The 16,723-nt window shown below is 45.0% G+C and overlaps 1 protein-coding gene across 2 annotated transcripts in view; it reads left to right on the forward strand.

Annotated features, from left to right (window-relative positions):
• The window catches only part of LOC119161362 (glycosyltransferase 25 family member), a 230,211-nt gene that overhangs the window by 188,746 nt on the left and 24,742 nt on the right, over positions 1-16,723 (forward strand). Inside the window, exon 9 of one of the 2 annotated variants that reach the window (XM_075885037.1) lies at positions 16,051-16,324. The exons of the other annotated variant lie outside the window; for it this stretch is intronic. Coding sequence (XP_075741152.1) covers positions 16,051-16,225 — 175 coding nt within the window. The 3' untranslated portion in view covers positions 16,226-16,324. Of the gene's footprint in view, positions 1-16,050; positions 16,325-16,723 lie in introns of those variants that run through there. 2 annotated transcript variants of the gene reach the window in all.

Below are 16,723 nucleotides of genomic sequence, written 5' to 3' on the forward strand. Positions count from 1 at the left end.
GGCGTATTCGGTTGGGCGTTTTTGAGCGCTCTGGAGCGCTCTGAAAAGTGGCTGCGCCTTTGGTTGGTAGAATACGAGTGCTCGGACTACCTTCGGTTGGATCTTTCAGAGCGTCAGCCTCTGACCCGGAGCGCTCCCGACCGCTCTGACTTCGAAGTGAGAGCGTGGCGCGATCTGACCGGGAGGACGAATCACGTGGCACAAGCCAGCCAATCACGTTACTGCTGGCAGGGGAACGAGGTGAGCAGCGCGAGCGTGCATTTCGGAGCGTGCATTTCGGTGCATTTCGCATTGGCGAAAGGTGCTTTATCAGGCAGGTCTGGCTACCGGTGAGCGGCGTGCGCGAGCTATACAACTACAGCCACCGATCATAATCGTCTTCTTCAGTAACAGCAAAGCGTCCGTCAATCATATTCATTACAATTACTCCTCGCGAAATAAGGAGCCATCCTGGTGACCTATGGACAAGTAAACACGGGAGGGTCGTAGCAGTGCTTAAGTCTCGACACGTGGACAATTCCCTGTCCACGACGACGTTGGTCACAAGATGGTTCCAGGGGCCTGATGAGTATAATTCACCGGTGACGTTTTTTGTAGTATACGATATGGGCCATCATACTTGGAGACCAACTTGGTAGAAAGGCCAAGTGTAGCAGAAGGGACATGCAGCCAGATGAGTGAACCTAGATCGTAGGAAGTAGTGTTATATATATATATATATATATATATATATATATATATATATATATATATATATATATATATATATATATATATATATATATATATATATATATATATATATATATATATATATATATATAAAGGCAGAAAGAAAAATTTTAATTAGAAGAAAAAATTTGAGGATTTGAGGCACCCTACCGGGGATTCTAGCTAGCGACCCCTCACTTCTTAGTGCGCTGAATTAACCAACTAGGCCGGTTCATGCTGTCCATCTCACTAACGGCGAGCTATTATATACACACCATTCACCACTGGCTTACGGTCAATGGACATGTAGCCGTGCGTTGATTGTTCTAAAATTTTTGTTTATGCCTGTGGTGATCGATTTTTACCTCATTCCTTCTCAAGTTTGATTTTTTAAAAATATTAACCGCTTGTTTTATGGCTCATTCTGCGTGGGGGGTGGGAGCCATATATAAAGACACAAGCAAGCAAGCAAGCAAGCAAGCAAGCAAGCAAGCAAGCCTGCTTCTTCTACCATCCATCTGCTTGCGTCGACGCCCACACTGAAATGTCTGGGACAGTTGGAGGTGGTCGTTTTGGTGCGTTGGAACTGTACTTTCGCCACCATCAATGACGCAAGGGAAGGAAGCGCTGAACACACGCCGGCGGAAATGCGGTAAACAGGAACAGTAAACAGGAAATTCTTTCTTTCTTTCTTTCTTTCTTTCTTTCTTTCTTTCTTTCTTTCTTTCTTTCTTTCTTTCTTTCTTTCTTTCTTTCTTTCTTTCTTTCTTTCTTTCTTTCTTTCTTTCTTATTGCGCAGTGCTCCCTTCAAATTTTTTCCTTCCTCCATGCTGGAAATCGGACCTTCACCTGCGAGCTTATCGACGCACTACTTCTGGTAAAGGCAGCAGCGGCGGTTAAGCGTTCATGTACAGGCAACAACGAAATTTGATTGTAATAATACTGATTGTTGGCCTAGTTGGTATTTACTTAATGGCATGATTTGGCCGCAAAAGAGACACACACAAGAAAAGGAACACTCAAACGACACTGCCGCCTGTGCTTGTCGTTTGAGTGTTCCTTTTCTTGTGTGTGTCTCTTTTGCGGCCAAATCATGCCATTAAGGAAATTTGATTGATTGATATGTGGGGTTTAACGTCCCAAAACCACCATATGATTATGAGAGACGCCGTAGTGGAGGGCTCCGGAAATTTCGACCACCTGGGGTTCTTTAACGTGCACTTAAATCTGAGAACACGGGCCTACAACATTTCCGCCTCCATCGGAAATGCAGCCGCCGCAGCCGGGATTTGATCCCGCGACCTGCGGGTCAGCAGCCGAGTACCTTAGCCACTAGACCACCGCGGCGGGGTTGGCGAGAACGAAACGTGGCAGCGCGAAATGAGAAGTCACCTCGGTAAAAGATCAGGTTGCCTTATGAGAAACGGCTGATCTCCGCCGTACTTCCTATTGAGAAAGCGTGACTTTTTGGGACTGACTGGCGCGTACAAACACGCATGTGTGTGCCGCACTTTCTAGGGCCGCATTTCTCTACGCTTGCCGGAGCCGGTTCTTCGCGTGAGAAGACGCTATACCAAAATCCAAGTCATAAAGAGCTTTTCCTGAAAAGGAAAGACTCCACTCAGTTGTCGTCGCTGTTCCTCTCAAAAATAGCTTGCATATAATTTCTACCCTATCACGTTCCGTCATTTCATTGAGATTAAACACTTTTCCATTTTACAGTGAAAGCTGTTATGGTATCACAACAAGGGCGGCGCTGGCGCCGTAGATGTCCGCTGCCGCCGGAATTTGTATAACCACATTCGCGCAAATTAGAAAAAAAAGGAAATGAAAAAAAAAAACACCGGTGGCTGATCGGGAAACGAACCCGGGTTGTCTGCTGACAGCCCAGTGCTCTACCACTGCGCTACGCCGTTTTTTTATTTGTTACCTGTTCTCAGATGTATGTACATGAACAATGACGTAAAAGTCGCAACCACTAAACTAAGCCGGTACTTGAGAGTCTGTTGCAAAGTGTCTTTATCCTGTCTTCGTGTCGGGTAAAGAGTCGCGTTGGCATGTGTAGTAAAGCGTTTTAGAACAGTAAAGTAACAACCAGGTGTCACGCAATGGGAATTGCGTAACGAGTTTTGTCGCTGAATGCTCCAACCCTTTACATAAACCTCGGGCAGAATTCTTCCTTGTCGTCAGCCACAGCGTTAACATAATGCTTATAATGCCTTACAAATGTGTAGCGGGTACCACGCTTTTCCGAATGAATAATGACGTAGTTGATGCATCCCTACTACACAAAACTTATGATGATTTATGGTGTACTGGGCATAGGTCGGTGAACTGACTCATCACAGGTACTCAAAGCAGTCTTATCCATGCACCATTTCAATATTTATCGATCAGAGGCGCGAATTGCGTAGGGGGGCGTTTTGGTCTTCCCCCACCAACTCTTCTAGGGAAGTTCTTGATAAGTATATCTTATGTTGACATCTCTTCGAAGCAAAATATCTTTAGTGGTTTCCAAGCGTCCAGAACTCGTATTCGAAGATACTATGTCAAACGGCGCTAAGGAGAGCACTGATTACGGGAGATATAGGTGTTAAAGAGCATTGTCACTATGACCGAAGAAGCTATTGGCGGACAGAATCATTCCTTATCGTCAGCCACAGCGTTAAGAAAATGCTCACAATGCCTTACGAATGTGTAGCGGGTACCATGCTTTTCCGAAGAAGGATGAATAGTGACATAGTTGACGCATTCCTACTACACAAAAAATTATGATTTATGGTGAAGTGGGCATAGGTAGGCGAAGTCACTCATGAGTCGGCTCACTCGGACTCAGATTTAGCCGTGAGTTAAAGTCTGAGTCAGTCCGGATGAGTAATGTTTTGGTGAAATTGAGTCCGAGTGAGTCTTGTCGAAGAAAATGTTCGGGAGCGTGAGAATGAGTGAAGTCGGCTCAGGAATATATTCGTGAGTGTACTATCCATGAGTATGCCAAGTATACTATCCTGAATACATAGTCAGAAATTCTGACACTATACATCTGTATACAGATCTCAGAATCTATGTCTATATTGCTCAGAATGGCGTAGTCAGTAAGGCATAGTAATTTAAACGAAAACAACGAAACTCCTGTTTTAGAATATGACTATAGTAATGACATGTCCAAGAAAAAAAGTACTTGCAGTTTTAACGGAAGATTAGCTGGCACTATTTTCTTCGTAAAGTGTTGTGCAGGCTCGCTGTGATCATCTGAATAGCTTCTTTTTGTGAGGATGTAACATACTATGAAAAATAAGTGTCCGGTGATGGAAAACATAAATGGGAATAAGAACAGGATGTAAGAGCTAAAAGATCTGCAGTGTACGAACTAAATAACAAAAAATAGTCAGAATAAAGAAGACGGAAGCGCGAAGAAGAAAATGGGATGCTTAGCAAGGCAAATACTCGTCCATGGTAGAAAATTGTAGGTTGCTTAAGAAACATTGCGGAGATAAAAGCACGTCACCCTGGCTGTCGTCAGAGAAAAAAAAAAAACGGTGTGCAGAATATGGATGCAGAGAGGCTGCAAGTCTACAGCGTGCGAGCCTCTGTGAACTTCTATGCACTGTGGTGGTCCTGTTTCCGGCGCATATATGATGAGCCATGCTGAGGAAATGGAATGCCAGTTGCACGGTTGTCGAATGAGGCATACGAGCATTTCATTGCAGAAGGAACTGCAGGAACACTCCAGCTGGCAGTTTGCCGCTGCCGTGCTGATTCGGGTAAAGTAAAACGTAGAATAATATCGTGTGGTCTTCCGCATGCGGTATGGTGTGCGTACAACACTCTCTGTCTATTCGTTAGATTTGCTCTGTTGTTCAACTTTTTCCCTCATACTTTTGTTCCTATCGGCGCACGTGCTCAACTGGTGACGCGCCAGTGAAAGACGGGAAGTTGGCCACGCCAGTATTTGCTGGGAAGAAATGGCACACAGCAACAAACAGTGATTACTTGGTTGATTCGAAGCAGCCTTGGAGCTTGCTATTTCTGAACCCCATTCGTTGTCTCGAGACTGCTGCAGGCGTTCCGTAAAGAGCGAGTCGGAGCGAGTTTAACGGGGCGTGTCTGCAGCGGCCGCAACCGTTGTTCGTAGACGTCCCGCTTGCGTTTTTTTTTGGGGGGGGGGGGGGGGGGGGGGCTAGTGTTGACATGCCTAGGGAACCAGTGCCGGAGTTTCCAAGATCACCCTGGTGGTGAGAGCGCGCACTTCTCAGCTGCTCCCGCAGACGAGAGAGGCGGCTGGTGGAGGCGGTGCGTGTGCGCATGGCCGTAACAAAACCAAAGGGCGCTGGCTGTAATGCTGCGTATTCAAGTGCAACAATATATAAAAAGAGGGAGAACGTATTGAGGAAAGGGAGGACGTATAGAAAGAGGAGGCGGCGTTGATTCTACAAGACGCTGCGTCGTGCTCCCTAACGGGCTGCAGAAATTGGGCGTCTTTTCTTTCCTCTAATCACTACCACCACCACCGTCCAAGTGGTCAGACGAGAAAAATTCTGCTCTCGCTCTCCTGTCTAGTGCTGTCGGGCTCGCTTTTAAACCGAATGGCGCGTGTCTGCTACATTCATTCGATAGTGAAGACAGCCACCAGTGGAAACCAGGGCCAAACAGTCGAGTTTAAACAGCGTTTTACCGGAAATAGAACGAGGGTATTATGCAACATGCGGCGCATATTTATACTTTTTTTATCTGTCCAGCTGAGCGTTGTGTCGTGCACTTCACAACTAAAAAAAAGTTTTCATGCGTCCATCCATCTGACCACCACCACCAAAATCCACCTTATGCCACCATGTGAAGTGAATGATACGATAGGCAGGTAGTCTTTTTTTTTTAAGCGTTTCGCGTATAGGAAAGCTGCCTTGTTCACAAGACTTGTGTGGGGCCACGATCAGCTACGCCTCTGAGCTGTTATAAAAGATGCTCTCGCGGGGAACACTTGATGCCGAGATGCCTTTGTTTAACTTGATTTGTGCCAGACAGGGTTACGAACAAATCAGTGGACTGCTTTGTTCGTAACCCTGTCTGCCATACTGCGATGCTGGTATAGGTTCTGATTGTGGATTGCAGTGACTTCTTGTAAAACGACTGGTCTGGGTCTAAGCGTTATGTGCTCCGCATACATCATTCCCGAGTCCAAAGGAATCTTATAACCAAAGAAATCTCATCTCGTGACTTGCTTTTTTTCTTTTTCTCTTTTGCAAAATACGTGACGTTATTTTCCTTTGGCTGTAACTAGTGCACTGTTTAAAGTAAAGTTTTTGCGATTTGTAATAGAAATGTGCTGGCGTTGTGTTTCATTTTATTATTTGTTGTCATGACTTGCTCTTTTTCTTCTTTTTTTTGCAAGATACTTCACATTATCTCCATTTGGCTGTAACTAGGGTAATGTTTAATGTAAAGTTTCTGCGATTTGTAATAGAACTGTGCGGGAGCTTTATTATTTGTTTTCGTGACTTGCTTTCCTTCTTTGCAATATACGTCACGTTATCTCCATTTGGTATTCTGTACTAGTGCACTGTTTAGGGTAGAGTTTCTGCGATTTGTAATAGAACTGTGCTGGTGTTTTATTCTTGGTTCTGTTCATGTGACATTTTTCAATACGTTCTGTTTTTTAATAGTTTTTACTTGTGTTCGTGGAATGCATTTTAGTGTTTCTTGTTGGATTCATATATGTTCCTAACATTTGATTACGTTCTTGTAAATTATTGTGTGCGCAATAAATATTTTGTCTCTGAAGCCCGCCTGTAGTGAATAAAAATGGGGTCGCTTGACACGAGTTGAGGCAGTATATTCTTACACCTTAGCCCATGGTATGTTTTTTCAGTGAATGCGGGTGCTACGAACTTCAGGCGCACATCGCACACTAGAAATAAAGTATTATACAGTATAGTGACCATAACGTAAGTAGCGCATACTTGTACCGCATCAATGAGGTTTCAAAAGTTTAGATGTACGCACGTGCTAATTTCAAACGAGCTACCAATAATGAAATGAGCGCCGTGTTCGCAGTACTCGTAAGCCACGGCCACCGCGGCGGACATGCATCTCACTGCGATCCGCAGCGCCGCCACTACGCGTCATGAAACAACAGATTGCCTTTCGCGCCGCGCTCGCGTTACCTTCCCCTCTAGCCACCATACTCAGAGTGGTACACTGCGGCCGGTCGTGTGGGCGCGAGCAGCTGAGTTGTGTCGCCACTCTCCTCCAGGTGCTCTTTTTCGGCGCGCCACCTATCCAGCGCTGGTCTCCCATAAATCTGTAGCGTCGTGACAGCGAGTGGCCATGGCCATCGAGTGAAATGAGTTCGTCTTTGACATTGGGAGCATGACACCGTGCCGGTGAATTAGATTGGAAAGCGCATGTTCGCTAAAATAAACATATAAGCTGTTAAGCTAAGATAAGCTAGATAAGTCCTTAAAACTACAAACTTACGTACCGCTTGTCGGACGGTCGTCTAGAACACGCACCGATCCTCCTGCAGCGGTTTCTTCCTGTAGCTTTGAGAATCTATTGTATTTTTCGTCTGTATTATATACGAGAGAATGTGCCCTTCCTTCCCCCTTCGAGGTTTTGGGAACGAGCCGTGATGGATGGCGTTCTGGCCGGCTGCGTTTACTCGCGTATACTACCAGCACTGGTTAGCATTGGCTAGTTGATGTAAAAGATCTCCATTTGCCTAGATAGGGGCGAGGGATGGTGCTAATAGATAACTTTGCTTAAGTGGTGCCCAAGCTAACATGACCATGTTTTGTATGCGTTTGTGAGGGGAGGGGTATGTCTCGGTGCGTGTACGCATAGCTGTGAGAAAGCGAGAAATGCACTAGGGATGCCCAATTTGGCTGGTTGGTTCATTATTATGAGTGGGAAAACAGCGATAAACAGACGGGTGGTCCGTCTGGTACACATCCGTGTTCTTGGGTGACGCGGGCAGGGGAGTGCAGAAAAGGGCACATAAACAAGCGTGTGCGCAAGGTGCATCCTCCTCTCCTAACTTCTGCTGTAGGCAGTTCCTTCCTGCGCGGCATACTTCCTGCTGCTTCACCAGCTTATATGTACGTATCTTGTATTTGTTTATTTTGAGCCGTTGCGCGTGCAAAATGAGCCACGTAAACGACGGTCGCTCGCAGCGAATGTGGCTACACGGGGCATGCTTAGAAGCTCGCCCGAGCTTTTCTTTTTTTCTTGTTTTTTTTGCTTGCCTTGAGTGTAACTGTATAGCGCGGAATATACTTCGAGTATAGGTGTAGGAACGTGCGGAATATCTTAGCAGATGTGACAAGAGACACTTTTATCTGGGCGTTTGCGATCCGCTCCGGTGAGGCGTGGGTATGCTAGCGATTTATACACAGGGGCGCAGACAAAACTGCAGTGCGCGCGATGATAGAGCTGTTATGACCCAAGTTAGCGATTTGACCTAAGACGGGCGGACAAATTCCTTTTTGCTTGAGGTACAGTCGATAGTATAGGTCTCGCAAGCGGGGTGATGTCATCCTATGCGCCATTTGCGCGACGGAGATGGTCAGCTTGTTCCATGCATCTCTGCTTGACAATGATAATGACGTTTGTTTTTCTCATCAAGAATTGTAATGATAAGAAGAGGTGGAAGGAAAAATCTGTCATTTAGATTACTTGACGAGGATGCAGGCCCCCTCATTGGTGATAAGAGCAGCGGTATAATAATGTATCAAGATAGTTTAACAGTACGTACGTACATACAATACAAGTAACATACAGGAGGTCAATAAAGTGATGCATAATTTTAGAATAATGCATTCCTATGCAGAGACCAAAGAAAACGCGATATAACAACAAAGAGGAAAAATACTGTGCTCTTAACACTATATATTTTAAAAATCATAATATTTATGGATAAATAATTAAAGCTTTTTCTTTCATAATACGGTTCTGTTTTATTTGGCTACAAATCTGGCGATACAAATAAATGACATGGTGACTTTGGCTACTTTTATCTTGACTTATGGCTCTTTTTTGAGTCAACTCAGCGGCAGCCCTGGTCCAATGCATATTAACAAAGAGTGAAAGAAAGTGATGGATTTATGCGCTATTCTGTGGTGAATATAGGAAACTCGTCGCGTCGGAAAAACACGCCGCTTTCGATTTGGCACGGGCCGGACCTTTCATTGCCCACTCATGTCAGGACTTACCGGTGAAAATACAGTAGTAATTTCCTTCATACTTTCTTTGCGTGTTTTTACATGGTCGCGCTGTGTATATGCGTGTTTTGGATTTTCTTTTTTGGTTTGATTCTTACCGAGTAACAACTCGGCACATTCAAGCCGGAAAAATTTTGCTTGTTTGGACGGATGCTTGCGATTTCGCCTTTTGGGTGGTCAGCTGTCGTGCGCTTTTGCTGTTGCTTTTTGCGGTGCATGCGCTGTTCGAAAATTAGGGGCTTGTTAGCCGATGGACTTTCGGAAGCGATATTGCAGATGATGCCAAGCTGTCTTCACTTTCAAGCCACGTCCGTGATATTGAGTGGTGCTTCGTTTGTATGCATTGTCATGTGAATAAGTTCATTTCTTTGATCTTTTATATCGAGACAGTGATCAGTGCCTCCTGCGCTTTTCTTGGTGAGTAATGAGCCAAGCCACCTTCTCCGCCTTGGTCCGTAGAGGTTGCTGGGGGCTGTCCTCGCTAGGAGGGAAGTTGCAATGCGGTCTTCAGTGACCAAGGTGGCTAATGGTATTTGGCGCGACAATTCGGGATGGGTGATGTCGACCAAGAAATATGGTGTGGCATAGTGGCTCCCAATATATTGCTGACGACAGGAATTGAATTGCAACTTTGTCATTCAAATGCAAGTTTATCCGGGTGTGGGAAAAAGGAAGCGATTATAAACTACATAGCACCTGAACAGGAACGCCGAGTGCACTGGTGGTATGCGTCAAGTTCAGAAGTCTGTTCTCTCGTGGCAGTGCTATACCTTATATGAGGAAAGTGGCCTTGTGTACTTACGTATTGGTGGTCATTTGCGTCATTTCTTTAGGGATTAGCAAAATGCCGTGGGCATCAGAGCATATCCGTGAAATGGTCCTTTGCGAGGCAATAAAAAAGAAAGACTTGCCGACTGCCCCGCATTTCATGGTGAACAAAATAAGAAACAAAAATGCATATGTGTATAAGTGCGAATGGTGCATTTCTAAACTCATCGCACATACGTGCGGGCTCTTTGCGATCTTTCTTTCCTTTTTATATTCAGCCGAGAAAGAAGTAAATAGGTAGTTTATATAGTCACGCTACAGCAGTGCGTAGGTGGAAGATAGATGCGTACAAACGACACAGGAAACGCGTGCAGACAGTCATCCAGGGCGAGCATCCCTTTGACAGGCATAATGTGCTTTACTCGCTGGTAATGATAACGTTGCATAGACGTCGTGCACCGATTCAGTAGAAAGGAGCATAGCTATGATGAACAGCAGTTAACGCATTTTATTCGTCGACAATCGGCTCAGACCGCACGCAACGAAGCGCCGCTGCGTGTATTTGCATACGCGCCGCCGACCGCCTATCCAGACTAACGTGGAGGCGGTGCTGCCACCTATAGCCAGATCTGACCTCGAAAAGCGACCGCGGCGTGCGGTCACGTGAAGGCCCCGCGCTCTGTAGTGTCCTAATATTACACTGCAGTGTTGCGACACTATACTCGGCGACAGGTCATCCTGACTTTTGGAGCGAAGCTTACGGAGGTGGAACTTCCGGGGCCGAAAGGTCAATTTTAGCCACAACATGCTGTGACCTCTCATCCGAGCTGTTGAAAAGAGCCTACGTAATCCAACGCCAGATCACTCCCAATGTCATCATAACAAGGGGAAGGAGCAAAGATTTCCTTACCGTTCGTCCCCGGCGTAAGTGAAAGTTTGTCCGGAATCCATCGTGGATGCATGAAGTCGACATCGCCCACGAGCCCAAGCACGCTGTGGGCGCGGCGAAACACAGACTTGGGAATGAAAAGTTCCCGGACGTCGTACAGAGGCTTTCTCCCGCCGATTGTAACCACGTCTGCATCGGTGAAACGGGCGACATCGGAGAAATAATACAGCAGCACAGCTGTGATGCAAAAACCAAGCACGTTGCAACAAACGCGCTAGCTGAAAACACAGTGTCCACGAGCCATGGCATTGAGTGGCATAATGCGAAGATAATAGGGAAAAAAAGCAGATCCCACGTATACAGTGGGAATCGGTGATATGCGAAGCACTAATGAGGAAGCTTAACATGCCACTTTAAAATCCGCACAACGTTACGAGGCGGATGTATATTATGCCGTATGTGACTTGCATGCCATGGTTATCATGTTTGGATGTGTCATTTACCTTCGTCGTCTATTGGCGTCACGTGAGACCAAAATTTAGTATTAATAATCGAAACATGTTGTAGGCCCGTGTGCTCAGATTTGGGTGCACGTTAAAGAACCCCAGGTGGTCTAAATTTCCGGAGCCCTCCACTACGGCGTCTCTCATAATCATATAGTGGTTTTGGGACGTTAAACCCCACATATCAATCAATCAATAATCGAAACGAGCAAAACGACCGCGAACACGCTACGATCGTAGCATGTAGTCATGTTTTACATAACACACATGTCATGCTTATCATGTCTTGACGTGCCATTTAGCTTCGTCGTCTATTCACGTCATGCGACACTAAATTTGGTATATTAGCGAAACGGCCTCGAGCGCACTATAAGCGTAGCATGTAGTCATGTTTTACATGGCATGCGTATCATGATTATTGTGTTTGGACGTGTCATTTACCTTCGTCGTCTATTCACGTTACCTTATACCAAATTGGGTATATGCGGAGCTAGCGAAACGGCTGCGAGCACGCAATGAGCGTAGCATGTAATCATGTTTTACATGAAACAGTTGTCATTATTATCATGTTTACACGTGTCATTTACCTTCGTCGTCTAATCACGTCACGCTATACCTGGTATAGCTAGCGAAGCGGATGCGAGCGCGCTATGAGCGTATTAAGTAGTCTTGTCTTACATGACACACGTCATGGTTATCATGTTTGGACGTGTCATTTACCTTCGTCGTCCATACACGTTACGTAATACCAAATTCGGTATATGTGAAGCCAGTGAAAGGGCCGCGAGTGCATCATGAGCGTGGTATGTTGTCATGTTTTTACATGACACTCGTGTCATGATTATAATGTTTGCACCAGTCATATACCTTCGTCATATATTGACGTCAGGTAACGCTAAATTTAGTATATGTGAGGCTACTGAAACGGCCGCGAGAGCATCGTAAGCGTGGCGTGTAGTCTTGTACTTACATGATACGGATCTCATGATTATCATGTTTGCATCAGTCATGTACCTTCGTCATCCTTTCACGACCCGTAATACCAAACTTGGTGTACGTGAAGCTAGTGAAATGGCCCCGAGCGCATCATGAGCGTGGTATGTAGTCATGTTGTTACATGACACGCATCTCATAATTATCATGTTTGCACCATTCAAATGACTTTGTCATTCATTCACGTACTGTAATACCAAATTGGGTATACGTGACGCTAGCGAAACAGCCGCGAGCGCATCATGAGCGTGGCATGTAGTCATGCTGTTACATAACACGCATGTCATGATTTTCATGTTAGGGTGTGTCCCTTGTGTTCGCCGTGCAATCATGTCATACCATGCCAGTTTTGCAACAAGCCATGTGAACGAAGCCACCGCAAGAACTGTAGGACCATGAAATGTAAATCATGACGTTCATGAAGTACACGTCATGGTTTTCATGTTATGACGAGTCAAATATGTTCTTCATAGAGTCATGTTATGCTATACCAAGTTTGGTATCGATACCACTATCGAAATGTCAGGAGAGATAGAGGCCGTAGGTGGCTATATATATATATATATATATATATATATATATATATATATATATATATATATATATATATATATATATATATATATATATATATATATATATCAATGGGCCAGTTAGTCTTCGTGAAGGTATGGGATATGGCACAACGGGAGCGTTGTCAACAAGGATAAATATATTTATTTCCCAACAGTTTCGGGAGGGGTCCTCCCTTCATCAGGGGATGATCCCTGATGAAGGGAGGACCCCTCCCGAAACTGTTGGGAAATAAATATATTTATCCTTGTTGACAACGCTCCCGTTGTGCCATATCCCATATATATATATATATATATATATATATATATATATATATATATATATATATATATATATATATATATATATATATAGTCTAGTAGATCCTCCGTGAGCGGTCACAACGTGGTTTATTTCGACGTTTCGGCCTAGAGTCTGGCCTTCATCAGTGGCCTTCATCATGAAGGCCAGACTCTAGGCCGAAACGTCGAATAAACCACGTTGTGACCGCTCACGGAGGATCTACTAGACTATATGCAACGCTACGGCCACTCAACCACCATGCCTGCCTATATATATATATATATATATATATATATATATATATATATATATATATATATATATATATATATATAGACAGATAGATAGATAGATAGATAGATAGATAGATGCGCTCAAAGTTGCCGAAGTTCGCTAAGAAATGCTTCGCATTTAAAAATTGAAAATATAGTGCCATTTCTTTCTGGGTCAGGCGAAGTTCTTACCACCCCGGAAATGGCCTTTTAACCTGACCCAACCTAAGCGAACCCAACTTTATTAAACGGAAAGGTCTTCCCTTCAAATCACGGCGTCAGAACGCTTTTCTTCTGCCCAAATGTCTTAGGAGTTGTTTTTCTTTAACTTTCGTCCCATGGTGCAATAGGGACTCCCTTCGCCCATCCTTATACCCACTGCGTTTTTTGGTTTCTGTTGGGATGGGGCGCAATTTGACTTCGTTTAAGCGCTCAGAGTAGTGTTGCTTACTGTTTCGGATATTGCTGCGAACCAGTGTGGAGATGTTTTTTATACCATGTAAGATGACCCCGATAAAGCCCTTTGATCTCGCTCCATTCGACAGCTTTAACGATAATGTATTTCAAAGGCTTTAGGTTAAGCTTCCTGTTTACGAAACAGATTCTACGATCGTGTTTTTGGTCTTAAGCAAAATTTTATGTCCGGCCCACTTGTGGCGTAGGTTTTGGCCAGGAGCTTTTGCCTGTCGTATAAACGTCTTTGATCCGCACTTGCTTCGATACTGTTCTCTCTCGCAATCACTTTGAATTGGTTAAACGAGTTATTGCATATTTTCATATTCATGCGTTTTTGCCCCGTTCTTTCCAGTTTTTTTTCCCGGCTTCTTTGAAATTGTCATTTTGTCGAAGGAATTCATATTCGCTTCCGAGCTGAGTTATTTCTCTTGTGCCGGAACTTTGCTGGCACTCACTTCGTTCCTGGAATGGGCGCTTGACTCTGTTTTATCATTTCATGGTTTTGTTGATGCGCACAGCTTTCTGCCGACCTGGTGAGGAACGGGAAGTACAAGGCGCTTCTGTGACAGCGAAACGCGCGCGGTTTTTGTCGAGTGGTCGATTTTCGTGTAACTAATTGCGCATTCTTCGCTGTTCGCAGGTAGCGTGTCGTTTCCGCCTCTCTTTTCCGCTGTTTACGGAAGCGGACCAGTGTGCCCATTGGTGAATCCTGGCGCGTTTCCGCTGTCTCGTATCGTGAAGGCCGGAAGGTAGCGATGCGATTGTGCTTTTCTCTGTTTTCGTCATTTCCTTCTGCCCCTTTAAATGCCACGGCTTGTGAAAGAACAAATAGCAAAAAAAAAATTAATGCAGCCTGCACTAACTCGCGCAAAGTTCAGTCACAGGAGAGCTAATGGGCATCTACCCGGTCCTGGTTTGGTTAGGCTTTATACCCGTTACCCAACCGTTTGCTAAACTTTGCTGTTCAGGCAATGCTTGTTCTCTCTTTTATTTTTTATGGGAGTACGTGCGTTTCTACGTCTTTATGTGTATGCCTGTTTGGTTTCTTGTCTTTCTTACGTTTATTTCTCTCATGTTTTCCCTTCCTTTCAGCGTGCGTTTCTGTGCGCTTCCTTTCTATGTAGTTACTCTCTCGCCTTCTAGCATTTTCAGTCTTTCTGCTCTTGATGATGATGATGATGATGGTGGTGGTGGTGGTGGTGGTGGTGGTGGTGGTGGTGATGATGATGATGGTGATGCTCCTTGTATCATTGGCACCTACCCACTCGGGGGGATCGGCCATGAATCGGGCGGATCATACATACTGAATTTATGATTATTATTTAGTAAGAGCTGAAATACTTTTGAGATGATTTTTTTCTATCTACTTCTATGTTCTCTTTCTTTATCTTGATGTCTACGACACATGCAAACCTTGACCTTAGCAGCTTTGCTCATAACTGCTGTAACGCGTATGTGCCAGAGAAATCGGGCAAATCGCACTACTTATCACACAGGTTTACTTAGGGTTAAAGGAACACTAAAGCCAAATAACAATTTGCGTCAGAGTGAAAGCTCAATGTATGGCAACCTCTAAAACGGCAACATTTTCAACAACGTTCCCTACTTAGCGAGAAAATAAGGTTAATACACCAGAACACATGCGCTACGCGTGGGACATTCGCAAAATGGCCCAGATGACATGAGAGGTGCCGTCTACAATTAATCACTTGTGATAGAACTTGTTGCACTAAATAAAGAACCTTTCTTGCAACAAGACCCGTAATACGATACTGCTTGTTCGTCTTCGTTGGATTCATAAAAAAAGAACTTCTGGATGCTACTATGGAGAATGGCGCTAGTGGTTCAAAAGTCCAATTTTCGCCGGGTTAAACGGGAAAGGTCGTGCCATTTAGCGGAGCCCAGTTGAACAAAGCACGTCTGCCATCTCGGAGGCCATGGCAGGAAGTTGTTCAACGACCGTTGTTGCTGCGGTGGCGCCCGCTACTTGCGGTCTGCTGTTACTAGTGTTGGCGGCCGCGCAGTAAAGCCGGGTACCGTTCTGCACGGCAACAGTGACGTGAGACCTTCCGCTTGAGGCGGGTAATTTGAAGTGCGCTAACCTGTTGCGGTCCACTAAAATGGGATTTTATTTCAAAATAAGCACTTCCTTGGCACAATTAAAAGTAGCACTACGAGTTTTCTGGACCGCTCTTTCTACGGTCAACGTCGAATTAATAGTTGCCATAAGTGTCCATTTAACAAGAAGAAATATGGGTAACAGAACACATGGATATCCATCTGTTCGGCGAGATATGTAGATTATGGTGGTATCCCGCGGTCACTTCGGCTGTCCTCACTTACCTATTTACTCTATTACATCTTTGCTTCCGTTTTCTTTCTTCTAGATGCGAAGCGTCTTGGGGTCAAGCCAACCCGGTGTGCGGTGTAACCACCTTTACTTTGCATGCGTATCCCTTCCCCCACTCTTGCCTCTCCTACGCTTCTCCTATGTCGCCTCGCAACGCCGACGCATGCTGCATCTGCTGGCGAGTTTCTTTATTAAAAAGACTGCATATATAGGCATTGCATCTTGACCTCCAAGCTATACTGCTGGTAAGAGATTTCTCCTGTGCGTTGTTGAACAATAAAAAATGCGCAGCGTGCGCGTTATAACTAAAAGCGGACTGCTGGTCTCTATGTCCAACCGGGGTCTTCTGTCTTTCATTGCCAATTAACAGCGATTGGCATGTTCTAATAAGGCACACCGGCCTGTCACTGCGCGCTTTGCGCCTCCCCAAGTTTCTATCCTGAGCTACGCCGTGATGAGCGCCAGCGTCAACGCCGCAGCCAGTCTAAAGTGCCAACCACTGACACGCGTATACACGCGCCTACGCTTCAAACGCGTCTAGTCGCGCCGGTGGAGGTAAAGGGCGTGCAACTACTGGCACGCGTAAAACGTTTCGACGCTCACACGACCAAGGCTGATGCACAGTGTTGCTTGATTAAAACTTTCTAAGTTCTGCACAGAACGACGCGTTCTCAACTGGAGTGGGTTCGTACGTTTTCGAAGATATGAGA

This window comes from Rhipicephalus microplus, unplaced genomic scaffold (assembly GCF_043290135.1).
Source record: "Rhipicephalus microplus isolate Deutch F79 unplaced genomic scaffold, USDA_Rmic scaffold_65, whole genome shotgun sequence".
Taxonomy (NCBI): Eukaryota; Metazoa; Arthropoda; class Arachnida; order Ixodida; family Ixodidae; genus Rhipicephalus; species Rhipicephalus microplus.